Source organism: Scyliorhinus canicula, chromosome 24, assembly GCF_902713615.1.
Source record: "Scyliorhinus canicula chromosome 24, sScyCan1.1, whole genome shotgun sequence".
NCBI lineage: Eukaryota > Metazoa > Chordata > Chondrichthyes > Carcharhiniformes > Scyliorhinidae > Scyliorhinus > Scyliorhinus canicula.
This window is the reverse complement of record NC_052169.1, coordinates 8,134,342-8,162,286: the sequence shown is the minus strand read 5'-3', so window position 1 is coordinate 8,162,286 and position 27,945 is coordinate 8,134,342. Positions and strand designations below refer to the sequence as shown.

At 49.6% G+C, this 27,945-nt stretch overlaps 2 protein-coding genes across 2 annotated transcripts in view; one reads left to right on the top strand and one right to left on the bottom strand.

The window, feature by feature from the left end:
* Positions 1–7: 7 nt before the first annotated feature.
* Positions 8–18,860, bottom strand: LOC119956871 (dual oxidase maturation factor 2-like). Its single transcript, XM_038784403.1, has 9 exons — positions 18,786–18,860; positions 18,051–18,221; positions 17,442–17,499; positions 12,919–13,053; positions 11,304–11,517; positions 8,311–8,525; positions 6,378–6,550; positions 2,781–2,854; positions 8–978 (listed from the first exon to the last, which is right to left on the bottom strand). Exons 2-8 carry the CDS (start codon positions 18,195–18,197, stop codon positions 2,807–2,809), a joined length of 990 nt encoding a protein of 329 aa, XP_038640331.1. The 5' UTR covers positions 18,198–18,221; positions 18,786–18,860; the 3' UTR covers positions 8–978; positions 2,781–2,806.
* Positions 18,861–19,132: 272 nt separating this feature from the next.
* The window catches only part of LOC119956869 (dual oxidase 2-like), a 78,723-nt gene continuing 69,910 nt past the window's right edge, over positions 19,133–27,945 (top strand). The window contains 3 exon segments of the mRNA XM_038784401.1: positions 19,133–19,160; positions 25,366–25,544; positions 26,778–26,861. Coding sequence (XP_038640329.1) covers positions 25,475–25,544; positions 26,778–26,861 — 154 coding nt within the window. The 5' untranslated portion in view covers positions 19,133–19,160; positions 25,366–25,474.

Sequence of the window (27,945 nt, the reverse complement as noted above, 5' to 3'; positions counted from 1 at the left end):
CTGCCAAATCACCGAATGCATGTCCAGGTTATTAATACAAGAACACAAGACACAGGAGCAAGAGTGGACCATTCGGCCCCTCGACGCTGCTCCACACCAGTCAGTACGATCAGGGGGGCGGGGGGGGGGTCATCTTGGACTTCATTTTCGCGCCCACCTCCCCCCACATCCCATAATTCCCTGAGAGACCAACAATCTGTCTATCTCCAGCCTTAAACGTGTTCAGCGATGGAGCACCCACATGGAGTGGAGCATCTCAAACTCTTGAGTGAAGCAATTCCTCCTCATCTCAGTCCTAAACGATCGACCCCCTTATCCTGACTGTGTCCCTTGCATTCCAGATTCCCCAGCCAGGCAAAACAACCTCTCAGTATCTACTCTGACAAGCCCGTCAGAACCATGAATATTTCAAAGAGATGTTGACGGTGTTGATAATTTAAATACACAAAACGCATCTACAAACGTAACTACCGCTTAATCCCAAAAATCAAATAAAAACCTTGCAATCTCTTGATCTGAAAGCTTTCACCCCGTAAAATGTTCATTAGGGATCCTAATGCTAATCTATTAAAGTGCAGTGGTCATTGTATCCTGCTGTGCAGCAGGTCCTTAAACTGTTAAGTTAATGCGTCGCCATTGTTTAGCTGCAGAGTAATGAAGGAAGACTGACTGTGAATCATTTGTCCCTCTCAAGCACAGTCAGGATTCTGCTGTCGCTCTGATCTGCAGAGGATGCGGTGCAAAGGAAGGTTGCTCGCACTAACAAATTGTCCACAGGGCCCGTGAACCACCTCTCGCTTTCAATGGTGTCACGTTGGCCCAAGGTGCTCAGCTGTCAATTCACAAAAAGGTCTCAAATAAATGTTCTTTCTTTTCAAAAAAAGAACGTCGGGTACGCATTGAATTTTGACCTCCTTTGGGAGTTGGCCAATTAAGCTGGTGCACTATTGTGTGAGCCCGGTGTGCTGTTTGTCAATCCTGCAAAAACCAACAAGAGAGAAATTGAACATTTCTGCGACATGAATTGCAAACGCCCATTTCCTTATCATCACAGTAACTCAACAATACTTTTTTTTTAAATTCCAATTAAGAGGCAATTTACCGTCGCCAATTGACCTACCCTGCACATCTTTGGGTTGTGGGGGTAAGACCCACGCAGACACGGGGACAATGTGCAAACTCCACACGGACAGTGACCCAGAGCCGGGATCGAACCCGGGTCCTCGGCGCCGCGAGGCAGCAGTGCTAACCACTGAGCCACCGCGCCGCCCCAACTCAACGATACTTAAACACTTTAAATTTCTTTTATTCATTTTCCCCCTTTAACCTGCACGAAAATAGTGAGTCAACAAATTCCTCTGATTGATTTTAACCTCAATGGTGTATAGTTAGTCGGTGTGTGGGATCTGTGTGTGTGTGTCTCTCTCTCCCCCTCCTTCCCACCTTGCCCTCCTTGGGTTGGTAGATAGCACGGCCGCCTCGGAGGCAGAGGATTGTGGGTCGAAGGGCCTGTACTGCGCTGTAATGTTCTATGTTCTATTCCAGAGACTCCACGGGAAACAACACTTCCTGCTGAAGGAGTGCTGCGTTGTCGACGGTGCCACTTTTCGGATAAGCCCTTAAACCGCCTGCCTTCCTGGGAGGACACGAGAGATCCCATTGCGCTATCCCGGAGAAGAGCAGTAGAGTTCTCCTGGGTGCCCTCACCAATATTTATCTCTCAACCAACAAAACTCTTTTAGATTATCTGGCCAGCGACTCATTGCTGTCTGTGGTAGCTTCCTGCGTGCAAATTGGTTGTCGCATTCGCTACATGACAGCAGTAAATATTTAATTAGTAGTAAAGCACTTTAGGGCGTGCTGAGGTTGTGAGAGGCGCTGTCCCGCACAAAAATACTTGCTCAGCATTAAGGCGCTAGTTGGTCAGGACCAGCTCCAATACAAATGGCACACCAATCGGGTGCCTGACACCAGACGCCCTGAATCAACTCTACTCGGAACTCGATGGCGGCCGGAGACACCCAGGAGGGCAGCGGACACGCTTCAGGTTTGTCCCCAAAACTTCCCCTGAAGGGGGCCCAAACGTTCCCGTCAACTCATGAGGGTAGCTGGCTTGTGACCAATCAAAACACGGTAGCATAGTGGTTAGCACTATGGCTTCACAGCACCAGGGTCCCAGGTCCGATTCCCGGCTCGGGTCACTGCCTGTATGGAGTCTGCACGTTCTCCCCCTGTGTCTGCGTGGGTTTCCTCCGGGTGCTCCGGTTTCCTCCCACAGTCCAAAGATGTGCAGGTTAGGTGGATTGGCCATGATAAATTGCCCCTTAGGTTAGATGGGGTTACGGGGTTAGGGTGGAGGTGTGGGCTTAAGTAGGGTGGTCTTTTCAAGAGCCGGTGCAGACTCGACGGGCCGAATGGCCTCCTGCGCTGTAAATTCTATGGAAACGGGGAAGGTTCATTCGGGAAGGTGCCACATCGGGAGACTCCGTCGGGAACGCACAGAGGTGCAGTCGGGGGCGGTGGAGGGGAGTCGCACAAACCTCCAAACAACACGTCCGCCCAACCCTCCTGTCCCACACGTGGCACGAGTCTGCGGATCGTGCATTGACCTCAGAACCCATCGAGGCATTGTGGGAGTCTGTCACCCTCGATCCTGAGGGAATGGCTGCGAGGAGAGAAGACCCTGATATAATATCACCCAGCACCGGGTTAACTAAAAACTATTGTGGTCCATAAAATTGGTTTGAGACAATTGGGTTTCGAGCAGATGTAAAACATACCTTTCAGTTCAATGGCATCGTCAGCGTTAGGTATGAACAACAAAATCCTTGTTTTTGAAACCATCTTTCATGCTCTGCAATTAAAAGATTTGGGAACAATTAGTGCACACCAAAAGCAGCATGGGAGTTGTAGACAAGTAGAGTAGGTAAAGACTATAATTCATTATCTGCGAATCAATCTACAGGTACACAGGTTGCGTCATGTTTAGTGAAACAAATCTCTTTTACAACCCTTTTGGAGTAATTTTACACAACAGTTGATGAAGCCTCAGAAATATTAAGTGCTAGTTCCAGAGTTGCTGCACCCGCAAGGACAGCATGGGGGTCACGGTGGTTAGCACTGCTGCTTCACCGCGCCAGGGACTCGGGCTCAATTCCAGCTTGGGTCACTGTGCGGAGTCTGCACGTTCTCCCCGTGTCCGCGTGGGTTTCCTCCGGGTGCGCCGGTTTCCTCTCACAGACCAAAGATGTGCGGGTTAGGTGAATTGGCCGTGCTAAATTGCCGCCTTTGTCTCCAAAACATTAGGTGGGGTTACAGGGATAGTGGTGGGGGGCATGGGCCTAGGTAGGGTGCTTTTCCAAGGGTCAATGCAGGCTCAATGGGCCGAATGGCCTCCTTCTGCACTGTAGAGATTCCATGATACTAATTTTTTTTTTAAATTTAGAGTACCCAATTATTTTTTTCCAATTAAATGGCAATTTAGTGTGGTCAATCCACCTACCCTGCGCATCTTTGGATTGTGGAAGCGAAATGCACGCAAACACGGGGAGAATGTGCAAACTCCACACGGACAGTGACCCAGAATCGAACCTGGGACCTCGGCGCCGTGAGGCTGCAGGGCTAACCCACTGTGCCACCGTGATTCCCGCTCTATGATGCTAAATGTGGGAAAATATCTTGAAGTCTTTCAAGGGTCATGGAGATGCAGAAGGGGCTGTTTAAAGCAGTGCCCAAAACTTTGGTCAATATAATGGGTCTTAAGGAATATCTTCGAGCAAATGGTTCCCAAACCTTTGGGTCATGAACCCTTTTCATATTTACCAACGTTACGTGTACCCCTACAGTTTCCCCCCTCTCTAATGGCGACATGTTTTGTAAATCATTATAATTGCACATGACTGGTAAACGTGTGTCCATGAATTTCTTTTTCCCTTACCCCTCTAATATTCACATATTTTGCACAGCGTCCCCACCCAGGCATTGTTCCAGTCATTGCCCCTCCACCGCGTTGGTGTTTGGGCTGATAGGCCAGCCTATCCTCCCACCTTCCCATTGCTGGATCTCTTCCAATTACAGGCTGTTTCACTCCTGCTTGCTGTTCATTGGCATGGCTGCATCTCTGCACCTCACTAGTGCGCCTATCAATGGCAAGCGTGGCGGGAGAGACACGACTCATGATTGGAAGGTGTGTGCCCGAGGACCGGACACATTTGGGGGTCCCCTGAACTATAGGGAGGGGGAGGGCAGGAGAGGTCGGAAACAATTCTCATCCCGAAAACTCTCCATTGCACAATTAAGTGAAAAGTGCCTCCCCTACAGATCTGCCATAACCCCCTCCCAGGGCTATATGTAGCCCACTTAGAGAACCACTGTTTTAGAGGCATACAGATTTTGGGTTGGACTAGGTGGCTGAAGGCAGGGCTGTTAATAATCAGGCAGAGCAAAGCAGAAATACTGCCTGATAATGCTATCCTCCAAGATCGCATTTGAAATAATTGTGGATTCTCCGCGCCCAGAGCAAATAGAATGGGCCATTGTTCAATGTCTTCACGAAGGCTCCCTTTCCTCGTAACATTAATGTTGTTTGTCCTGATTTCATGACATTTTTTGGATAATGGATGGCCTCATTGTGGCTGGGTCGGATCACAGGGAGCAGCATTAATCACCGCTCAAATGGTGAGTTTCTATTGGCCGTCAGGAGCTGTCCTTTCTTTACTACCCTGCAGACTAACCTGGAAATTATGTGAGAAGAATTATGTGCGGACGCGATTCTCTAATCCCACATCCGAGTGTTTCCCGCGGCGCGCCTGTGGCTGGTGGGGGAGGCGGCACGGCAGCACAGTGGTTAGCACTGTTGCCTCACAGCGCCAGGGAGGTGGGTTCGATTCCCGGTTTGTGTCACTGTCTGTGTGGCGTCTGCACGTTCTCCCGGTGCCTGCGTGGGTTTCCTCCGAGTGTTCCGGTTTCCTCCCACAGCCCAAAGACGTGCTTGTCAGGTGAATTGGACATTCTGAATTCTCCCTCTGTGTATCCGAACAGGCGCCGGAATGTGGCGACTAGGGGCTTTTCACAGTAACTTCATTGCAGTGTTAATGTAAGCCGACTTGTGACACCAATACAGATGATTATTATTATTCTCTCTTCCCGCCACATGTCGATGGGATTTTCCATTGACGAGACCCCCCCCCCTCCTGGGAAACCCATAATGGGGGATTGCATTGTCGGCGGGAAAAGTGAAACACAATGGCTGGAGAATTCCAGCCAAAAGGTCGGGGTCGGATAAGTACACAAAACCCCAGGGCCGGATCTACCCTTCAATAAGATCACGGCTGAACTTCAACCTCGTCGCGACTGCCCCAACCTATTCCCACGTCACTTCAGTACCTTAGTTTTAATGAAATCTGACTAATCTTGGTCTTGGCTGAGCTACCACTGCCCTCGGGATTGGAGAATTCCAAAGATCCATAACTCTTTACCGCACAGATTCCATTATTCCTCCCGGGTTGGGACTTCTCAATGTAAGGCTGTGATAATCCTTCCGTCCTTTCCCTTGCGGGTTTCCCATGTTACGTGGGGTTGCCGCAATAGTGGGCGATCACCTAATATCAACCATCATCCTTGGCTCTGGTGGGTAGTTTTCCAGCCTGGTGCCATTCCTGCCGCCAAACCCTGGCCATTTATTTGGTCGCGGGAGCGGCGCCGAAAACACGCTGGCTTGCCCGCATGAATGGCTGGGTGCCCTCGTGACCAACGAGTCTGAGAGTCGGATTTGAACCCAGGACCTTCTGGCACGAAGGCAGGAGAAGTACAGACTGACGTATGCCAGCTCCCCTAATGTAAGGAAATGATACGGTAGCACAATGGTTAGCACTGTTGGCTCGCAGCGCAGGGTTCCCAGGTTCGATTCCCGGCTCGGGTCACTGTCTGCGCGGAGTCTGCACGTCCTCCCCGTTTCCGCGTGGGTTTCCTCCGGGTGCTCCGGTTTCCTCCCACAGTCCCGAAAGACGTGCTTGTCAGGTGAATTGGACATTCTGAATTCTCCCTCAGTGTCCCCGAACAGGCGCCGGAATGTGGCGACGAGGGGATTTCCACAGTAACGTCACTGCAGTGTTAATGTAAGCCTACTTGTGACAGTAAAGATTATTATAATTGTTATTATTATGACGGGCATTTCCTCAATATACTTAATATAAGGAAATTACAAAACTCTTTGTAATACCTTACCACCTGTTTACTAATATTTCATCCATTCATACTGAAGGAAAATGGCCTGATTTTCTGCTCACCCAAGAATGTCCTTTACAATGGCAGAATAGATAGTAAAAGAAAGGTGTGTTTTGAATGGGTAGAGCCATGAGCTCTGTTTTTATACCTACATTTAAATACAGAACATCTCTGTAATCATCAGTAAAACTTTGGTTAATTAATCCACTGTTCATCTCAGCATCATCGTCACTGTCTCCATCCAGCATGAAAAACGTTTTCAGTTTATCTGGGCGACAGTGATCCATGGTGATAACAATCACTCCAAGAATGAAGCACAGCAATGCTGGATTAAAAAGGAAAAGAATCCATTACTTGGTGCACTTTCCAAAGCTGCTGGGGATTGAGAATGCGAAGGCCACAATTTTAATCCCTTCACATCTAACCCCCCCACCCCTCCCTCGTCAGCCCTCAGTGGAAATGATGCGTGGAAATGCTTAAAAGGTTTAAAATTTCATCCCCTGCTCCAAGGAACCTCCTTTTCAACCAGTTAACCCATTTCCGTTCAGCACCCCCATCCCCTTCCCCCAGCTGATGTCTCGTGATGCCGAATTCCTGCTCCTGACAACCAGACAGTGAGTCAACCTGGCCAAATGCTTGAGTGGGAAATCTGCTGATTTTTATGCCATTGAGGCAAAACGTCCACATTCCTGGTCTTAACTTGTTCTCCTCCCCCGACTGGGGTGCCAAGGTCCCTTCTGTCAATATCAAGGCCAATGTTCAACCGATCCCCCCCCAATACCACATGCACACCTCGACAGGGGACGGTGCCCTGATCACTTTGCTCTATCAATGCAATCACCCAAGTTCTCAATCCCCCTGGGCCTTTGTGTAAAGTGTTGCCAGAGTCCGGCCATTCTCCAAATTGAGAGTGGTGGAAGGGAAAGTTACTCCCTCCTGCAAGGCAATTTTGGAGTGTCACTAAGACGTGTGCCGATGGTCAATACAGGTGTGTTTACTCAGGCAAAACGTGTAGATGCAGATTTAAAGTGGCTGTCAAAAAAACCAGAGGCAACTCGCCTGAATGGTTTTTTTCTCTCTCTCTACACAGCGGGTTGTTGTGATCTTGGGGTCTGTGATTATGCTGCCCTCTTTCCCAAGGCAGCAGGAGGTGTAGGCAGAGGCAATGGATGGGGGGCTGGGGTGGGCTTGCGTGAAGGACTGGGCTGTGTTCACGATTCTCTGCAGTTCTTAAGGTCTTGGGCCGAGTAGTTGCCATACCAGGCTGTGATGCAACCAGATAGGATGCTCTCTATGGTGTATCTGTAAAAATTGGTAAGAGTAATGTGTGTCGGGTGTGCGGCGCTGAGGACCCGGGTTCGAATCCCGGCCCTGGGCCACTGTCCGTGTGGAGCTTGCACATTCTCCCGATGTCTGCGTGGGTTTCAGCCCCACAAAGCAAAGCTGTGCAGAGTAGGTGGATCGGCCACGCTAAATTGCCCCTTAATTGGAAAAAAAATAATCACATTTAAAAAAAAAGTAATTTGTGTATGTGTGTGCACGCGTACATGTGTGTGCATGCATGCATGCATGTGTGTGTATGTTTGTGCATTTGTATGTATGTGTGCACATATGTGTGCGCTCATGCGCGCGTGTGCATGTATGTGCGCATGTGTGTGCTTGTGAGGCGTTTCTGAGTGCATGTATGTATGTGTGTGCACACATGTGTGCACATACGTATGTGTGTGCGTGTGTGTGTTTGCATTTGTATGTATGTATGTTCACCAATCTGGTCATATTTGGACTACATGTACCATCCTGAGAGCAAGGCTCCAGTCAAAAGACCAGAGTTATACTGCAGCCCAACTTCACTTTGATTTGCCTCAGAAAATTGTAGGTGAGGGACCTCTGAATTTCAATACATTCATTTGAGAGGAGAAATAGATTCAGGGACTTTGCCGGTGTTGTTTGTTTAAACACAATCCCAACAGGATTGGCCTTGCCTCAGAAACACGGATGCAGACAACTTAGAAGATACCAAAGTAACTCTTAGTTTCAGTAGATCACTTCATTGCGTGCCTTCTGCGGCACAGTCCCTGTACTTACCAGTGGCGAGTGTTAGCCAGAAGGAAGAACTCAAACTAGTCGTTAGTGTTGTAGCACCAAACTGGATCGCACATTTAGGTAGATTCTGTGTAGTGGCAAACGCGATGACTCCAAAGATCATGAATGTCGATGTGACCAAAACCATGTACCCTCCGTACACAATCGTTGACATGCAGAAGAGAACATTAGTGATGATCCAGGCACAAAACGCCACCCTAATCCCGGAAAGAACAGAAACACAGAGTTAGATCGACAAGTAGAAGGTGCCTGAGCTCTAAATGTTCATTCCACATCAGTCAATGGCACTTTTCTTTGATCGGTGAGATAGGAGTGTGACAAATGTGCATTCAGCTCCACTGGGAGCTCAATCTCTCTCTCCTCACCTTCCCCCTCTCCCAGCCCGAAACCAGTTTTTCCACCGCTCAGGAATCTCTCGCACTTCTCTTTCAGTAGTATCAGTGGAGTCGGTTGATAACTGCAAGGGGATGTTTGAGGCAAGAGATCTTTCACAGTGACATTTCCCCATTAACTCTGAATTGTGCAGATTAATAATAATAATAATCTTTATTGTCACAAGTCGGCTTACATTAACACTGCAATGAAGTTACTGTGAAAAGCTCCTAGCCGCCACATTCCGGCGCCTGTTCAGCTACACAGAGGGAGAATTCAGAATGTCCAATTCACCCAACAGCACGTCTTTCAGGGCTTGTGGGAGGAAACCGGAGCACCCGGAGGAAACCCGCGCAGACACGGGGAGAATGTGCAGACTCCGCACAGACAGTGACCCCGGCCGGGAATCGAACCTGAGACCCTGGAGCTGTGAAGCAACAGTGCTAACCACTGTGCTGCCATCAGCCAAGCAATCGCGATTCAGCATAAATCGGAGGGGCGTTGTTTTTTTCTGAGTGGATCGGAATAATACCAGGTCACCTGGTCTCGCGATTGTCAATCCCACAACTCAAATTGTTCAAGCATAAAACTATCCCTTAAGTTTAGCCCATAATTAAGGTTGTAGAATGGTAGAAATTTGAGAGCCAAAGGGTGCTGTTCATTTCATTGTGTCTGTGTCAGTCTCGTTACAGATTCCAATGATGCACTCCCATTCTGCTGGTTTCTCCTTGTACCCAACTAAAGCACTTAAAGGACTCCCTCTTAAATGCTGCGATTGTTTCAGCTTCATTGCTCGCTTGTAGTGGTGCATTCCATAGCCTAGTAGCTCTTTCAGGGAGGGGAGTTGGGGGCGGGATCATCATTGTGTTTCTGCTGCTAGCCCTAAACTCCATTGGCCAGTGGAAATAATCACTCACGAGTTAGCCTCTCCAAAACATCTTGAGGCCCCCCCCCCCACCTCAACCTTTTTCCGCTCCAGCAGGCCGAGCCCTCGAGTTTCAGTCGCGCGTTTTCAATGGGAAATCCTGCTCTCTTTCATCTTGGAATCGAGCCAGGTGCCTTTACTCCGTCTCTGCAATTACACCCTCTCCTTTTATCGTGAAGCCGATGTCACACGCCTCTCGCACTTTTGTTCAATGACAATTAGACCTTTTCCCCTGGATTCTTCACACAAATCTTCATCACCTCACGACGGTCTGCCACACTGGCTTGGTGTGGGAACTGCAACCTCTCCATTTTAACTTAATCACTTCACTTTTCGCGATTCCTGGGCTGGCATATATGGCCCATCCCTGGCTGTTCTGACAAAGAGGTACAGGAAGAAGTCTTACAACACCAGATTAAAGTCCAACAGGTTTACTTGGAAACACGAGCTTTCGGAGAGCAGCTCCTCCATCAGGCGAGTGAAGAGCTGGGTTACACAAACGGCGCATATAAAGATTCAAAGTATCATCTTGCATCATTGCTTTGTCTTTTTATGCTGTGTTTCTGTAACCTACCTCTTCAATCATCTAATGAAGGAGCTACACTCCAAAAGCTCGGGACTCCAAACAAACCTGTTGGGACTTTAACCTGGTGTTGTAAGAACAAAGAACAAAGAAAATTACAGCACAGGAACAGGCCCTTTGGCCGTCCCAGCCTGCGCCGATCCAGATCCTTTATCTAAACCTGTGTCCTATTTTCCAAGGTCTACTTCCCTCTGTTCCCGCCCGTTCATATACCCGTCTAGATGCCTCTTAAATGATGCTATCGTGCCCGCCTCTACCACCTCCACTGGTAAAGCGTTCCAGGCACCCACCACCCTCTGCGTAAAAAACTTTCCACGCACATCTCCCTTAAACTTTCCCCCTCTCACTTTGAAATCGTGACCCCCCTTGTAACTGACACCCCCACTCTTGGCAAAAGCTTGTTGCTATCCACCCTGTCCATACCTCTCATAATTTTGTAGACTTCTTACTGTGCCCACCCCAGTCCAACGCTGGCATCTCCACGTCATGGCTGGCAAAGAGGTGGTGATACATCAACCAGAATTTTACATCCTCCCATTTCTCAGCCTGGGGTGGGTGGGGGGGGGGGGGGATGGTTAGGGACCTTCTTGATCGGGCACCTTATGGCCCACGGAGGACCCCAAGCGGAAAGGGTCTCCCACATTCGCTAACCACCTCCCCCCTCACAATTGTAACTGCTTGCCTCAGCCAGGCAAAATTGTGTGGTGCCCCCCCCACCCCACCCCCACATTTACTAACTGCCCGTCAAACTGACACTTCTTTACAGAGCAAAAGAATAGGCAACCACATATTCACGACCAGACTGGATAGTGATCATGATTTCCCTTCCTTAAAGGCCCTGAGTTAATAATAACAATCCACTTTACTGCCTGGACATATTCTGGTCCTGATATCGATTTAATTCACACTTTGTAATGGTTCTATCTTGCCGATCGTTTGGTTCCATAGACAATGTACAATTGTCCCCTTAACCCATTTGTGGGCTTAGCCACTGAACTAGACTCTGAGCCCAAGCAATGGATGGTTGATCTTGAAGAAAATAAATAAATAAACTTCAAACATGTCAGAGATTCGGTTTTAATGCATTTCACTTACCACATCATGGCCGTTGTATAGTGTCCTGAAAACCTGTACTGTCCCAGAACAAGGCAGGGGCCCCTACTATGAAACTTCTCTGCGATGTACATTATCGGGTGTGGAAGGCCTCGGTCAAGTCCCCTGGAATATTGCTGATCGTAATTCATTGTAAATCTCCACAGGAAGTTCTCGTTGTAGTCTATGGTCTCATTCAGCTGGTTCTTGGGGAGTCCTGCAAGCAGATAACACAAAGTCACCTCACATCAATCCAGCCAGAAAAAGCAACAGTTATGAAGAAATACCCCGGGCTGGAAAAAATACATTTGTATTAGAAGGAAATCCGAATGCCTTAAAGTGGGAATATTTAGTGAATCATTGGCTACATCTGTGTTACATCACCCATTCTTTATTGTGCCAACTTCAGTGGAGTAGCCTGTGTGCCAATGACATTGCAAATGCATTTCAGGGGCAGCAGGGTAGCATGGTGGTTAGCATAAATGCTTCACAGCTCCAGGGTCCCAGGTTCGATTCCCGGCTGGGTCACTGTCTGTGTGGAGTCTGCACGTCCTCCCCCTGTGTGCGTGGGTTTCCTCCGGGTGCTCCGGTTTCCTCCCACAGTCCAAAGATGTGCGGGTTAGGTGGATTGGCCATGCTAAATTTCCCGTAGTGTCCTAATAAAAGTAAGGTTAAGGGGGGGGGTTGTTGGGTTACGGGTATAGGGTGGATACGTGGGTTGAGTAGGGTGATCATGGCTCGGCACAACATTGAGGGCCGAAGGGCCTGTTCTGTGCTGTACTGTTCTATGTTCTATGTTCAATGCTCTCCTGTGTTTGGCGGTGGAGCTAGAAGCATTTTCACAGTAGCTTCATTGCAATGTAATGTAAGCCGACTTGTGACAATAATAAAGATTGTTATCATATTCTTTCAGAGAGCATTTGCTCCCATCAAACGGGATTGGGTTACCCACACTCTTGTTTAGGAGTGGTGAATGATGGAACCAAAATCAACATTAACTATTTTCTCATTAACATTATTTTGTTAAGTACCAGCATCCACCCCATTGCAAATTACATTGCGTGGTCAACTGACATTTTACCACCGGTTTATAGCAACGATTTGAAAACGTGATTCAAAATAATGAGTTGCTTAATGCACGGGCGTGGGACTAGCTAAAGTGCCCTTGATGAAATCTGACGTGGACTAGATGGGCTGTATGGCTTTTTTCTGTGGCTCTGTGATTATTTCCTCGTCCATGAGCATCAACTGAGCCTCAAAGGATCTATTCCTGTTCTTGTCGATAATGCAGTGTCTCTAATAGTTAATAACCACATAACACTTAGCACCACATGCCCTTCTTGTCCTTTTAAAAAAAATAATTTAGAGTACCCAATTCTTTTTTTCCCCAATTGAGGGGCAATTTAGCGTGGCCAATTCATCTGCCCCACATGTCTTTTGGGTTGTGGGGGCGAAACCCACGCAGACATGGGGAGAATGTGCAAACTCCACACGGACAGTGACCCGGGGCCGGGATCGAAACCAGGTCCTCGGTGACGGCCATTCTCGTCCTTAAGCAATCAAGAGTTATTGCCAGTTTGCAATGAATAAAAGACGATGCAGCTAGCAAGCACCCCACCTGTCAGAGTCACATTGATTCCTTCCAGTCCAACGTGGAGCCCCACTCTTGCAGCGATTGTTTCATTACTGAAAGCCTTGTAAGGTGTGACCACTGTGGCATATCCAGACTCCCAGTCACCAGTGAAGTTGACCACTACGGAATGCATAAATGGCACACAGTTATCTCGCACACTGCCGTCGCAAAGTGTCTGATTTCCTTAAATACATTAGACAAACCTTCCCTCGTTTTGGAAAAAAACAGCAGACACACTTGGACAAGATCGGTGCTTTGGCAAATGATTCCCAGACCTTCAGAATGAACCCATACAATTACGAGCAAAAGGGTTCAGAACCAAGATTTAGTGCAGCTCTTAAATTTGACGTTGGAGACATTAATGGAAATGCAGGTCATTAAATCAAGTAACTGGATCTCTGCAGAGAGCTCATGATTCCAATCCAGCCCAAGCGAGTGTTATTGTCTTTTATGAGAACAGAGAGTGTTTGAAAATCTTAGCGGGAGAGAAACTGTGTTTGGAGAAACTCATTCTCTTCTGATAGAGGCTGCCAAGCCTGCTGAGGTTTTCCAGCATCCTCTCTCCTTGTTTCAGATTCCAGCATCCACAGTATTTGGCTTATTTTATTGCCTTTTGTGTTGTTATGGCACTGACTTTGTTTCTTATCGCTGACACAGCGATGTTTTGTACTTTGTAAATAGAAGCAGAAGATGCCAGAAATATTCAGCAGGTCAGGGAGCAACTGTGGAGAGAAGCACAATGTTTCAGGCCTTGAAGGAAAGATGTTGGCTTCCTGTATCTATGGAAGCCTTCCCATTCTCCCATGCTCTCTACCAACCCCAGGCACCTATGTGATACTGATTGCCTGCAGCACTGCATTTACAGCCCTGTATGATCTATGCTTCAGTAATGTAAATTTAGGGCCAAGGTCTTGCCTGGAATGAACAGCTTGTCATACGAGGAACGGTTGAGGACTCTGGGTCTGTGCTCGTTGGAGTTTAGAAGGATGAGGGGTTTCTTATTGAAACTTACAGGATACTGCGAGGCACGGCTAGAGTGGACATGGAGAGAATTTTTCCACTTTGTTAGAAAAACTAGAACGCAATCTCAGACTAAAGGGACGAGTCTTTAAATCAGAGATGAGGAGGAATTTCTTCAGCCAGACAATAGTGAATCTGTGGAATTCTTTGCCGCAGAAGGCTGAGGAGGCCAAATCACGGAGTGCCTTTAAGACAGAGACAAGAAAGGGCGGCACGGTGGCACAGTGGTTAGCATTGCTGCCTACGGCGCTGAGAACCCGGGTTGGAATCCCGGCCCTGGGTCACTGTCCGTGAGGAGTTTGCACATTCTCCCCGTGTCTGCGTGGGTTTCACCCCCACAACCCAAAGATGTGCAGGTTAGGTGGATTGGCCACGTTAAATTGCCCCTTAATTGGAAAAAATGAATTGGATATTCTAAATTTTTTTTTTAAAGAAAAAAAGACAGAGACAAGATAGGTTCTTGATCAATAAGGGGATCAGGGGTTATAGGGAGAAGGCAGGAGAATAGGGATGAGAAAAATATCAGCCATGATTGAATGGCGGAGCAGACTCGATGGGCCGAGTGGCCTAATTCTGCTCCTATGTCTTGTGGTCTTATAATAATAAGCTTATATTGTCACAAGTATGAAGTTACTGTGAAAAGCCCCTAGTTGCCATATTCCGGCGCCTGTTCGGGTAAGCTGGTACGGGAATTGAACCCGCGCTGCTGGCCTTGTTCTGCATCACAAACCAGCTGTCTAGCCCACTGAGCTAATTAAAACACAGCCCAGGCAGTCACAAACCACACGACTGGGATTCCAATGGCGTTGGGAGGGGAGCTGAAAGCCATTTACCTTCACAGCTGCTCAAAACCTGGGCTGACCCAGCCATGTTATTCCTTTAAATCATGGAGTGATTGCAACAGTTAAGGAGGCCATTCAGCGCATTGAGTCTGTGCTAGATATCTGTGTGGCATTGATTGTTTGAAACAGGAAGCCAATGGGGAGGACACATCTCGATGCCTCTCTGCCATAGCAATTTCCTAAACATGGGCTTCATCACCTTGTTAGATTTAGTATTAAGAAACTTCCCTGCTATGTTTGGGATGTCGGCAAGTCATAGAAATGTGCCCCTGAATTTAATGAGCGGCTAATTCAGCAACCATACATTTATGGAGCACCTTCAATGCGGTCAATGTTAATGTTGTGTCATTGTTATGGTTAAGAGGGCGATGAGTGTTAACTGAACATATATTAATAGGGGATAGATAGGACACTGGGTTAATCATAGAGCAGTGCAGAAGGAGGCCATTCGACCCATCGAGTCTGCATCGGGTCTTGGAAAGAGCACCCTACCCAAGCTCACACCTCCACCCTATTCCCAGAACCCAGTAACCCCACCCAGCACTAAGGGCAATTTTGGACACTAAGGGCAATTTAGTGTGGCCAATCCACCTAACCCACGCATCTTTGGACTGTGGGAGGAAACCGGAGCACCCGGAGGAAACCCACGCAGACACGGGGGGAACGTGCAGACTCCGCACAGACAATGACCCAAGCCGGGAATCGAACCTGCGACCCTGGAGCTGTGAAGCAATTATGCTAACCACTGAGATACCGTGCTGCCCCCTAAGTGGGAGAAGAGCTGTGAGACTGATCAAGTATAAACCCTCAGTAAAGAAAAGCTCGGTGTCTTGGTTTCTGCTGACAGTCAAACAAAAATTGAGACAAATCAAAGAAGGTGTTCAGGTGGGCAGCCAAAACCTTGGTCAAAGAGTTGGGTTTTAAAGAGCATTTTAAAAAGAGTGATTGAGGCAGTGAAGTGTAGAGACAGGGGCAGTGAGGTGTGGAGGCAGGGGCAGTGAGGTATGGAGACAGGGGCAGTGAGGTGTGGAGGCAGGGGCAGTGAGGTATGGAGACAGGGGCAGTGAGGTGTGGAGGCAGGGGTAGTGAGGTGTGGAGGCAGGGGTAGTGAGGTGTGGAGATAGGGGCAGTAAGGTGTGGAGAGGGGAGCAGTGAGGTGTGTAGAGACGGGGCAATGAGGTGTGTAGAGAGGCGCAGTGAGGTGTAGGGAGAGCAGCAGTCAGGGGTGGAAAGAGGGGCAATGATTGGATTGGATTTGACTGAATTTGATTTATTGTCACGTGTACCGAGGGACAGTGAAAAGTATTGTTCTGCATACAGTCCAGACAGATCATGACAAAAACATAAGACATTCAATAAATACACAATGTAAATACATAGACAGACATAGAGAAGATGTGTGAAGAGCTCAGTTCAGTTTATAGGAGGATCATTCGGGTGTCTGGTAACAGCGGGGAAGAAGCTTTGTATCTCCTGCCCGATGGAAGAAGTTGGAAAAGTGAGTAAGCCGGGTGGGAGGGGTCTTTGATTCTGCTGCCCGCTTTCCCCAGGCAGCGGGAGGTGTAGATGGAGTCAGTGGATGGGAGGCGGGTTTTGTGTGATGGACTGGGCTGTGTTCACAACTCTCTGAAGTTTCTTACGGTCTTGGGCCGAGCAGTTGCCATACCAGGCTGTGATGCAGCCCGATAGGATGCTTTCTATGGTGCATCTGTAAAAGTTGGTAAGGGTCAATGGGGTGCAGAGAGAGTGGCAGTGAGATGCACAGAGAGGGAATTCTAGAGTTTAGGGTCTGAATGACTGAAGACAGGGCTGTCGATGGCAGTGGTGGTGGTGGGGGGGGGGGGGGGGGGGGGGGGGGGGGGGGGGGTGGGGGGGGGGGGAGGGAGAAAGTGGGGAGAGCTCAGAACTAGAAGAGGGGGAGGGCTACAAGGCAGAAGGAGGTCACAGCGGAGGTCACAGAGGGGGAGAGCTGAGGGCACCCAAGAGATTTGAGCAGGAGGCTGGGAATTGTAAAATCGAGTTGCAAAGAAAGAACCCTCGGAGCCTCTCCCTCAGCTCGATCACTGGGGATGCCCAAATAGATTTTGAGCAAATCCAGAGCAGACTATTTTTATAGTGTCAGATTGTGTAGAAACAATACTTTGGGAGGTAGTGCGGGGGATGACATCGCACATCAGCCACCTGGAGACCTGATCCAAAACTGCAGCCAATGCTGGACAGGGATTGAGGGTGCTTTGTGTCGCTGACATATTAACCCGTTCCTGGCAGACCCTCATTCCCGGTTTGGGGATGATGTTGAGATGCCGGTTGGACTGGGGTGAGCACAGTAAGAAGTCTTACAACATCAGGTTAAAGTCCAACATGTTTGTTTCAAACACTAGCTTTAGGAGCATTGCTCCTTCCTGGGGTGAGGAAGGAGCAGTGAGCATTCACCTGAGGAAGGAGCAGCGCTCCGAAAGCTAGTGTTTGAAACAAACCTGTTGGACTTTAACCTGGTGTTGTCAGACTTCTTACCGGTTTAGGGAGAAAGCGCCTAAGATCTTCTAACAGCAGAGAGAACAGATCGCCAACATTCTCAGGTTCTGCAGAGGACGTTTAAACAATCCCCGAGCAACATTTGCGTTTCGAAACAACGCTGAGACATACCTACAATGACGACGCCAACAAAAAGACTTAAAGTAATCCTGCAGAACGAATACAGTCTCTGCAACAAGAAAATAGAAACAAAGTCAATTTCAAGCAAACGAAAGGGCCTTTTATTTACTTTAATCAAAGTTCCACTGATCGAGTTGTTGGGTAGTTTAAGATCCTCGAGGGTGGGCGAGAAAATAATGGAGCGTGTCAACAGCAACGGGTGTGAAGGAATTTGTCTGACACCCAGTTACTCAGACTGGAAAGGTCAGCTCCCCCTTCCCTCCCCACAGATGCTGCCAGACCTGCTGAAATTGTCCAGCCTTTTTCTGTTTTTCTTTGGGTTCATTTCAATCAGCCTCGTTACATTGAAGCTGAAAATCGACCCCCCCCCCCTCCCCAAATCACCCACCCCTCACTCCTTCTCAATTGGGCACATTCCCTGGGTTCTCGAGTCCCACACATCTGCAAAGTTCACAAGTAGAAGAATGAGAACTTGGGGAAACAGTGGTTGTGATGAAGGACTTGTCCCAGGCAGAGAGAGATACAGAGAGAGTTGTTGTTGGCAGGAAGGAACTGATCAATCTTTGACCCCCCCCCCCCCCCCCCCACACACACACTTACCCCTTTCCCTCTGATCCCAGGAAGGATGATGAGAAAAGTCAAGGCTAAAACCAGGAACACCAGGATAACCAGGAGGTGAGTGGTGGCGAAAACGAAGGAGGTTCTCCCGTGGATGTAGAACGGTCTGATCCCGTTAAAAAGAGTCATGATTGCTGGCGGAACTCTTGTCAACTACAGCGAGAGAGAGAGAGAGAGAGACACCAAGTTATTGGGCTGTTATGAAGAAGGAGGGAACTTTGTGCCGGTACAAAGACCCCCTTTGGAGACAGGAGCACCTTCACATTCAAAACATTGACATTCGATCGAATAATCCCTGCCCCCTTCAAATAAAACAGGTTTCGGAACGATTAAATTTAATTTCTCACAAGTACAGCGCAGGATAGGGGTGCATTCGGCCCATCATTGACCCGTGCTAGCTCGCTGGAAGATCTACTCAATGAATGCCTCACAGCGCCGCAAGCTCCCTAAAACCTTTCCCCCCCCCAGAAGGTTTAACGGACGCAGGACATCATCCACTTAATTGTAAAGACGTTGGAAGAATTATTCTGCCCGGCTTCCCCCAAGACAAGCAGAATCTGAAGTTAACTCCGTCCTGTCACCCAAAAACACTGAAAATAAGTATTTTAAAAGACTTCCCCCAAAACATTTCCACCAAACAAAAGTCAAAAAAGCACATGCATGTATAAAAAAAATGCATAATACATCATATTTCAAAAGTTCTAATACTTGACTCACTGTTAAGGCAAATTTAACTTGGAGCTTGGTAGATTTTTTATTTCCCCCCCACCCCGAGAGGGAATCTCCAATGAATTCGCTACTCCAACGGAATATTACCACTAGCTCAGGGCTCCTGCCTTCAATCCATCCTATTTATACCCTTCCCTTTTTAAAATCTCATTTAGGCTCCGGTCCAGTTCTTTGCGTCAACTGAAACAACAAAAGATGGGATTTTTTTTTTAAAAAAGCATCATTTTCTTCCTGGTACCAATGCAAATTCGCCCACACCCTCCCTCCCTACGTAACCTCGACCCCTCCCCGGCTGACCTGCCCAGTCTGGGTGAATTGATGCTGCTGTGTTTAATCTAGAGTTTAACGCCACGCATCGTGCAGGTGAGTTTGTGAATCCATTTCTTCAGTCTTTTCTCAAATGCTTGTTCTGTTTCTTATCATCTTTTTTAAAAAAAACGTTGCAAAATAGTTCTGTGTCAAAGTTTCGCCCTGTGAGCATCATTTATATTTGTCACAGAGACCTGGATGTTTCAGTCTAATGTCTATTCCCGGTGGCAGCGATAGAAGAGATATCCTGCTACTCTCCCCCCCCCCCCCATCTTTCTCTCTGTCCGTCTCGTTCTCTCTCTGACCCCCCACTGTTTGCACCTCCCTCTGTCTGACTGTCTCTGTCTCCTTATATCCCTCTCTCTTTGTGTCTCTCTGTCTTTCACTCTCTCTTGCTGTCTCCCTCTCAGTCTTTTTGTATCTTTCTCTCTCTATATATATCTCTTTATCTCTCTCTCTCTCTGTCTCTCTCGCTCTCTGTATTTTTGTCTCCCTCTCGGTATATACCACTTTATCCCCGAACAGGCGTCGGAATGTGGCGACTCGGGGCTTTCCACAGTAACTTCATTGAAGCCTACTCGTGACAATAAGCGATTTTCATTTCATTTATCTCTCTCGCTCTCCCCCTCTATTTTTGTCTCCCTCGCTGTGTAGCTCTTTACCTGTCTCTCTCTCTCTCCCTGTCTTTTTCTCTCTCTCTGGCTCTCTCCCTCTGTATTTCTGTCTCCCTCTCTGTATAACTCTTTATCTCTCTCTCTCTGTGTCTCTCGATCTCTCCCTCTGTACTTTTATCTCCCTCTCTGTGTATCTCTTTATCTCTCTGTCTCTCTCTCCCTGTCTCTCTCTCTCTGTGTGTCTCTCTCTGTGTCTCTCTCGCTCTCTCCCTCTGTATTTTGGTCTCCCTCTCTGTGTATCTCTTTATCTCTCTCTCTCTCTCTGTCTGTCTCGCTCTCTCTCTCTCTCTCTCTGTTTCTCTCTCTCTCTGTCTCTCGCTCTCTCCCTCTGTATTTTTGTCTCCCTCTCTGCATATCTCTTTATCTCTCTATCTGTCTCTCTCTCTGTGTCTCTCTTCCTCTGTATTTTGGTCTCCCTCTCTGTATATCTCGTTATCTCTCTCGCTCTCTCTCTCTCTTGCTCTCCCCCTCTGTTTGTCTCCCTCTCTGTATATCTCTTTATCTCCCTCTCTCTCTCTTGCTCTCCCCCTCTGTTTGTCTCCCTCTCTGTATATTTCTCTCTGTCCCCCTCTGTGCGTTTCTGTCTCTATCTCTCTGTCTCGTTTTCTACATCTGAGTGTGTGCGCGTGTGTGTATCTCTCTCAGTCTCCCTCTCTGTCTCTATGTGGATCTCTCTGTCTCAGGGGCTAGCTTATGCGTCGAACGGTTCGGTTCTTGCACAGACCACAACACACACAAGAAAAAGTCAAACCTCTCACCAATATTGGAGAGCGAGAGAGTGATGGGCAGACAGCGAATCCAGGAGCAAAGGTATTCGCCATTGTGGAGTTGCGTTTGCTGATCCTTAACTTTACAACATCTCTCCTGCCGGGAGAATGGGCGCTCCCAGCCGAACCCCGGTGGGATTTGTGTCGGATGGGGCAATCATTTAATAGCCTTGATGCTCAGAGAGTCAATCATTAAAGGTTTGATTTTCTTCTTCAATTGGTCTTCTGCCTTGGAATGTGTCTTTCCAACTTTAAACCTGGTCTTAGAAATGTCTATTTTGTGTGTGTGTGTGTGTGTGTGTTTGGAGGGGGGGGGGGGGGGGGGGGGGTGAGCCGGTTGCTAGGTGACAGTAACACACAGCTCCCCAGTCTGCCCGGAGGGACACGGTGTGAAATACCTGGGCAGCAGCGAAATGCACCTTCATGGCCAATCGCAGCCTCGATGATCCGCTGCTGGGTTATAGAGCAGCTCATTGCGTCCGGGACCGACCTGACATCACCATCAGAGTTCACTCTGCATTTATTTTCCAAGGTGCAATTCAATAATTGGCCAGCGCCAAGTTTCATATTTTGAAGCCAGTTGTCAATTTCTGACACAAAGACCCTTTCAGTGAAATTACTGGAAACTCATGGAACTGATCCGGTTCATATTCGAGGCGATTAGTTTGAGACAAGAAAGTTACCTTTTTTATTTGTTTCTGTGGACAGAAGTGAGTCACTTTCCTTTGCGGTTTTGTAGCTCGGGTTGCACAAAGCACTTTCCCTGATTCCATTTCAACAGGGCAGGCTCCCTACCTCTGAGGTTCCCCTCCTCCCCGAGCCCTCAACCCACCACACCCCCCCTCCCTCAACCCCCCCTCAACCCCCTCCCTCTTCCCACCATCCCTCTTCCCACCCTCAACCCCTCCATTCCCCCACTCCCCATCCCTCCATTCCCCCACTCCCCACCCCTCCATTCCCCCACTCCCCACCCCTCCATTCCCCCACTCCCCACCCCTCCATTCCTCCACTCCCCACCCCTCCATTCCCCCACTCCACTCCCTCAATCTTCTTCCTCTTCCCTCCCTCACTCCCCCTCGTCTTCCCTCCTTCCATCACTTCTCTCCCATTCGCTTCCTGTCCCCATTCCCCTGCTTCCCTCCCCCTCACCTCCCTCAATCCCCCTTCCCTCCCTCCCTCAAACCCCTTCCCTGCCTCCCTCAATCCCCCTTCCCTCCCTCCCTCAATCCCCCTTCCCTCCCACCCTCAATCACCCTTCCATCCCTCCCTCAATCCCCCTTCTCTCCCTCCCTCAATCCCTTCCCTCCCTCCCTCAATCCCCCTTCCCTCCCTCCCTCAATCCCCCTTCCCTCCCTCCCTCAATCCCCCTTCCCTCCCTCCCTCAATCCCCCTTCCCTCCCTCCCTCAATTCCCCCTTCCCTCCCTCCCTCAATCCCCTTCCCTCCCTCTCTCAATCCTCCTTCCCTCCCTCCCTCAATCCCCCTTCCCTCAATCCCCCTTCCCTCCCTCCCTCAATCCCCCTTCCTCCCTCCCTCATTCCCCCTTCCCTCCCTCCCCTCCCTCCCTCATTCCCCTTTCCCTCCCTCCCTCATTCCAATTTCCCTCCCTCCCTCATTCCCCTTCCCTCCCTCCCTCAATCCCCCTTCCCTCCCTCCCTCATCCCCCTTCCCTCCCTCCCTCAATCCACCTTCCCTCCCTCCCTCAATCCCCCATCCCTCCCTCCCTCAATCCCCCTTCCCTTCCTCCCTCATTCCCCCTTCCCTCCCTCCCTCATTCCCCCTTCCCTACCTCCCCTTCCCTCCCTCCCTCCCTCCCTCAATCCCCCTTCCTTCCCTCCCTCAATCCCCCTTCCCTCCCTCCCTCATTCCCCCTTCCCTCCCTCTCTCCCTCCCCTTCCCTCCCTCCCTCCCTCCCTCATTCCCCCTTCCCTCCCTCCCCCATTCCCCCTTCCCTCCCTCATTCCCCCTTCCCTCCCTCCCTCAGTCCCCCTTCCCTCCCTCCCTCATTCCCCCTTCCCTCCCTCCCTCATTCCCCCTTCCCTCCCTCCCTCCCTCATTCCCCCTTCCCTCCCTCCCTCATTCCCCCTTGCCTCCCTCCCTCATTCCCCCTTCCCTCCCTCATTCCCCCTTCCCTCCCCCCCTCAATCCCCCTTCCCTCCCTCCCTCAATCCCCCTTCCCTCCCTCCCTCATTCCCCCTTCCCTCCCTCCCTCAATCCCCCTTCCCACCTTCCCTCAATCCCCTTCCCTCCCTCCCTCAATCCCCCTTCCCTCCCTCATTCCCCTTTCCCTCCCTCCCTCATCCCCCTTCCCTCCCTCCCTCAATCCCCTTCCCTCCCTCCCTCAATCCCCCTTCCCTCCCTCCCTCATTCCCCCTTCCCTCCCTCCCTCATTCCCCCTTCCCTCCCTCCGTCAATCCCCATCCCTCCCTCCCTCATTCCCCCTCCCTCAATCCCCCCCTTCGCCTCCCTCCCTCCTCAGTCTCCCTTCCCTCCCTCCCTCATTCCCCCTTCCCTCCCCCCTCAATCTCCCTCCCCCTTCACCCCCTCCTTCCCCCTCCCTCCCTCCCATTCCCCCTCTCCCTCCCTCCCTCCCCTTCCCTCCCTCCCTCCCTCATTTCCCTTCCCCTCCTCTCCATCCCCTTCCATCCTCCCTCCCTCATTCCCTTCCCCCTTCCTCCTCCCTCCCCCTTCCCCCCTTCCCTCCCTCCCTCATTCCCCCTTCCCTCCCTCCATCCCCTCCCTCCCTCCCTATCCCCCTTCCCTCATTCCCCTTCCCTCCTCTTCCCCCTTCCCTCCCTCCCCCTCATCCCCCTTCCTCCCTCCCTCATTCCCCCTTCCCTCCCTCCTCCCTCATTCCCCCTTCCCTCCCTCCCTCATTCCCTCCCCTCCCCTCCCTCAATCCCCCTTCCCTCCCGCCCTCATCCCCCCCTCCCTCCCTCATTCCCCTTCCCTCCCTCCCCTCATTCCCCCTTCCTCCCTCCCTCATTCCCCCCCTCCCTCCCTCATTCCCCCTTCCTTCCCTCCCTCATTCCGCCCTCCCTCATTCCCTCATTCCCCCTTCCCTCCCTCGTCCCCCTTCCCTCCCTCGTTCCCCCCTTCCCTCCCTCGTTCCCCCCCTTCCCTCCCTCGTTTCCCCCTTCCCTCCCTCGTTCCCCCTTCCCTCCCTCGTTCCCCCCTTCCCTCCCTCGTCCCCCCTTCCCTCCCTCGTCCCCCTTCCCTCCCTCGTCCCCCTTCCCTCCCTCGTTCCCCCTTCCCTCCCTCGTTCCCCCCTTCCCTCCCTCTTTCCCCCCTTCCCTCCCTGTCCCCCCTTCCCTCCCTCATTCCCCCTTCCCTCCCTCGTTCCCCCTCATCTTCCCTCCCACAATCCCCTCCCCTTCCCTCCCTCAAACCCCTCCCCTTCGCTCCCTCAATTCCCCTCCTCCTCCCTTCCTAAACCCCTCGCCCCTTCCCTCCCTCAAGCCCCTCCCCTTGCCTCCCTCAAACCCCTCCCCTTCCCTCCCGCAAACCCCTCCCCTTCCCTCCCTCAAACCCCTCCCCTTCCCTCCCTCAATTCCCCTCCTCCTCCTTCCTCAAACCCCTCGCCCCTTCCCTCCCTCAAACCCCTCTCCCTATTCCTCCCTCAATCCCCTCCCTTTTCCTCCCTCAATCCCCCTTCCCCCCTCAATCCCTCTCCCTTTCCCTTCCTCAAACTCCTCGACCTTCCCTCCCTCAACCCCCTATCCCCATCCCTCCTTCAATTCTCCCCTCCCCTTCCCACCCTCAAACCCCCTCCCACGACTCCATCTCCCTCCCTCTCCCATTCCGCCCTCGGTGAAGAGGGATTGTGTGTGTGTGTGTGTGCGCGCGTACCGGTACCTCTCTACTCTATATAATCGTTATTGTCACAAGTAGGCTCACATTAACACTGCAATGAAGTTGCTGTGAAAATCCCCTAGTCGCCACACTTCGGCGCCTGTTCAGGTACACAGAGGGAGAATTCAGAATGTCCAATTCACCTCAAAAACACGTCTTTTGGGGCTTGTGGGAGGAAACCGGAGCAGCTAACCACTGTGCTACCGTGCTGGCTGGTGGCATTGTTGGGATAGTTGACAGGGATTGTCCCAGCGATATTCACAGTACAGCCCTGGTTGCAAAGGACTAACCTTGAAAGTTGACTGCAGCTACTTTAAAGTGTTCCGATCCCTGACAAAGTTTCATATGCACCTTAAAACCAGCCAGTCCTTCCAGCCAAACCACCCTCCCAATCGAGTGCGTGAAGCCGGTGATAATTCTCGCCCTCATTCCCAATTGAAAACGTATTCTCAATCTTTCAACTTCCAAAATCTAATTTTAACTCATTTGCAATTTAACCAGGGGCTGGTTTAGCTCACTGGGCTAAATCGCTGGGTTTTAAAGCAGGCCAGCAGCACGGTTCGATTCCCGTACCAGCCTCCCCGGACAGGCGCCGGAATGTGGCGACTAGGGGCTTTTCACAGTAACTTCATTGTAGCCTACTCGTGACAATAAGCGATTTTCATTTCAGAATGTAATTTTAAATTCAATTTATTCGTTGTTTATGGCCTTGGAGAGTGTGTCCCCCCCCCCCCCCCCCCCCCCCAATCTGTGACTCTATCTCATGAAGGATATCAGGTTGTGATGGGAGGGAGGAGCCATTGGTATGGACAAATCCATTACCTAGTGGAAACTAACTTCAAATCGATACCTGCAGCGATTAACTCCCAATGGGATTATTCAACGGGTGCAAATGAGTAGCCAGGCAGTGGCACAGGGACATGTCAAAATCTCTGTCGCTACCCTTTTATTCAATGTGCTTTTCTAGTTTCCTCACCAGATTTGCTTTCACACCTTGCTGCACTTTGTAATCGGAGCTGAACGAGATCAGGGGACTGGTGTGCCCTGTCAGAAGTGGAGGAAGCCTCCGTCCGGGTATGGCACCAACGAATCTCTGCACACTGCTGATCACTGGCTGCATTCACCTCTCTCAACTCACACTGAGCTGTAAGTAATAATCCCTTTCCTCGAAATCGAGATTGTGGATTTATACAATGGTGCAGTACAAAAGGAGGCCATTCGGCCCAAAAGGCTTGTGCTAGCCCTTTGTATAATAATAATCTTTACTAATGTCACAAGTAGGCTCACATTAACACTGCGATGAAGTTACTGTGAAAAGTCCCTATTCGCCACACAACGGGCGCCTGTTCGGCTACACAGAGGGAGAATTCAAAATGTCCAATTCACCCAACAAGCACGTCTTTCGGGACTTGTGGGAAGAAACAGAGCGCCCGGAGGAAACCCACGCAGACACCGGGGAGAACATGCAGACTCCGCGCAGACAAGCGGGAGTCGAACATGGGTCCGTGGCGCTGTGAAGCAACAGTGCTAACCACTGTGCTACCGTGCTGCTTGTGGAGCTATCCAGTTACCGTAAGACCAGGAACAGAAGTAGGCCATTCGGCCCATTGAATCTGCTCCACCATTGAGTGCGATCATGACTGATATGATTTGATCATCCTCAACTTAGCCTTCCTGACTTTTCCCCATCACCTTTGATTCCCTTACTGATTAAAAATCAGCCTAACCCAGCCTTGAACCTGCTTAAATGTCCCCATAGGGCCCAAAGACATGCAGGTTAGGTGGATTGGCCATGATCGATGATGAGGGTTAGGTGGATAGGGCGAGGGAGTGAGCCTCGGCAGGATGCTCTTTCGGAGGGTTAGTGCAGACTCGAGGAGCTGAATAGCCACTTTCTGCACTTTAGGGATTCTACGATTCTATGGCCTAGCCTCCACAGCCCTCTGCGGTAAGGAGTTCCACAGATTCGCTACCCTCTGGGTGAAGAAATTCCTCTTCATCTCTGTCATAAATGGGCCATCACTTACTCTGAGATGATGCCCTCTGGTCCTAGACTCTCCCACAAGGAGAAACATCCTCTCAGATTCTCGGAATCCTCTCTCCTCACTCTCCCTGCTCCTTCCCCATAATCCGACAATCTTCACCCAAGTATTAACTGTGTTGCAAATATATTTAACATTTTAATGTGCGAACAATCACATTAAATTCAATGAATTATATATCATTTTTTCACATGTATATTTGGATTTCCTTATTAATCAGATCACAATGGGTAGATTTCATTTGTCAATGTTTTATCTTTTCATGTGCTGTGCGCTTGATTTAAATTATTAATCCAAGGTCTTTCCCTCAATTAATTGAGTACCTTTTCACCCCAAGCCACTCAGAATAATATCAACTGGGAGACACAGAGATATGATGGATGGTATAACAATCTTGCCTTTCATAATCGAGGAGCAGCAGGTAACAAGCAATCTCTCAAACTAATCCTTAGTTCCAATTCACAACCAAAAAATGTAATTGTGGCTGCATCTTTACAATTTTAAATAGTTTAAAACACTCAGGTTGGCCGTTATTATCAGTGACATTCAATATGTAATCAGCACACCTTGAATTTGATCTTCAAAGGGATATATTATTAGCTTTCATTAGTAAGCACGACCCAATGTAGACTGTCTTACTATAAGTCCCATTCTAAAATCTTGCTTCATGATGCTACAACTGTTAGTTGAGAATCTGTCACAAGCTGGAGGTTACCATTGCAGGATTAGTGCTGCCTGACTGATTTCACAACTTATTGTTATCACAGTGGGGTGCCTGTGCAATCACAGGATGTTTTATGTTATTTGCTCATGGGTTATAGGCTTCACTGGCCAGGCCAACATATATTTCTCATCTCTAATTGCCTGTGAGAAGATAGTGGTGAACCACCTTCTTGAACTGCTGCAGTCTAGGTAGACCCACAATGCAGGGGGGTGGGAGATTGTACACGGGGATGTGTTCCAGGATTTTCAATCAGTGACAGTGAGGGAACAATGATATATTCCGAAGTCAGGATGGTGAGTGATTTGGAGCGGAACTTCCAGGTGGTGGTGTTCCCATGTATTTGCTGCCCTTGTCCTTCTAGATGGTCGAGGTCGTGGGTATCGAAGGTGCAGTGGAAGAGACTTGGTGAGTTCCTGCAGTGCATTTTATAGATGGATACACTGCTGCCACAGTGCTTAGGTAGTGGATGGGGTGAATGTTTACAGTGGTGAATGGGGTGCCAATCAAGCGAGCTGCTTCGCCCTAGATGGTGTTGAGATTCTTGAGTGTTGTTGGAGCTACACTCAACCAGGCAAGTGGAGAATATTCTATCACACTCCTTTTTAAAAAAAATAAATTTAGAGTACCCAATTCATTTTCCAATGAAGGGGCAATTTAGCGTGGCCAATCCACCTAACCTGCACACCTTTCGGGTTGTGGGGGCGAAACCCACGCAGACACGGGGAGAATGTGCAAACTCCACACAGACAGTGACCCAGAGCCGGGATCGTGATCTCTGCCC

Coding starts and splice junctions, on each gene's coding strand:
- LOC119956871 (XM_038784403.1), bottom strand. CDS start 18,197: ATGACTCTTTTTAACGGGATCAGACCGTTCTACATCCACGGGAGAACC. Junction 13,054..17,441: donor TGTTGGCGTCGTCATTGTAG/GTATGTCTCAGC, acceptor TGCATTCCGTAG/TGGTCAACTTCACTGGTGAC. Junction 2,855..6,377: donor GAGATGTTCTGTATTTAAAT/GTAGGTATAAAA, acceptor TTTTAATTGCAG/AGCATGAAAGATGGTTTCAA.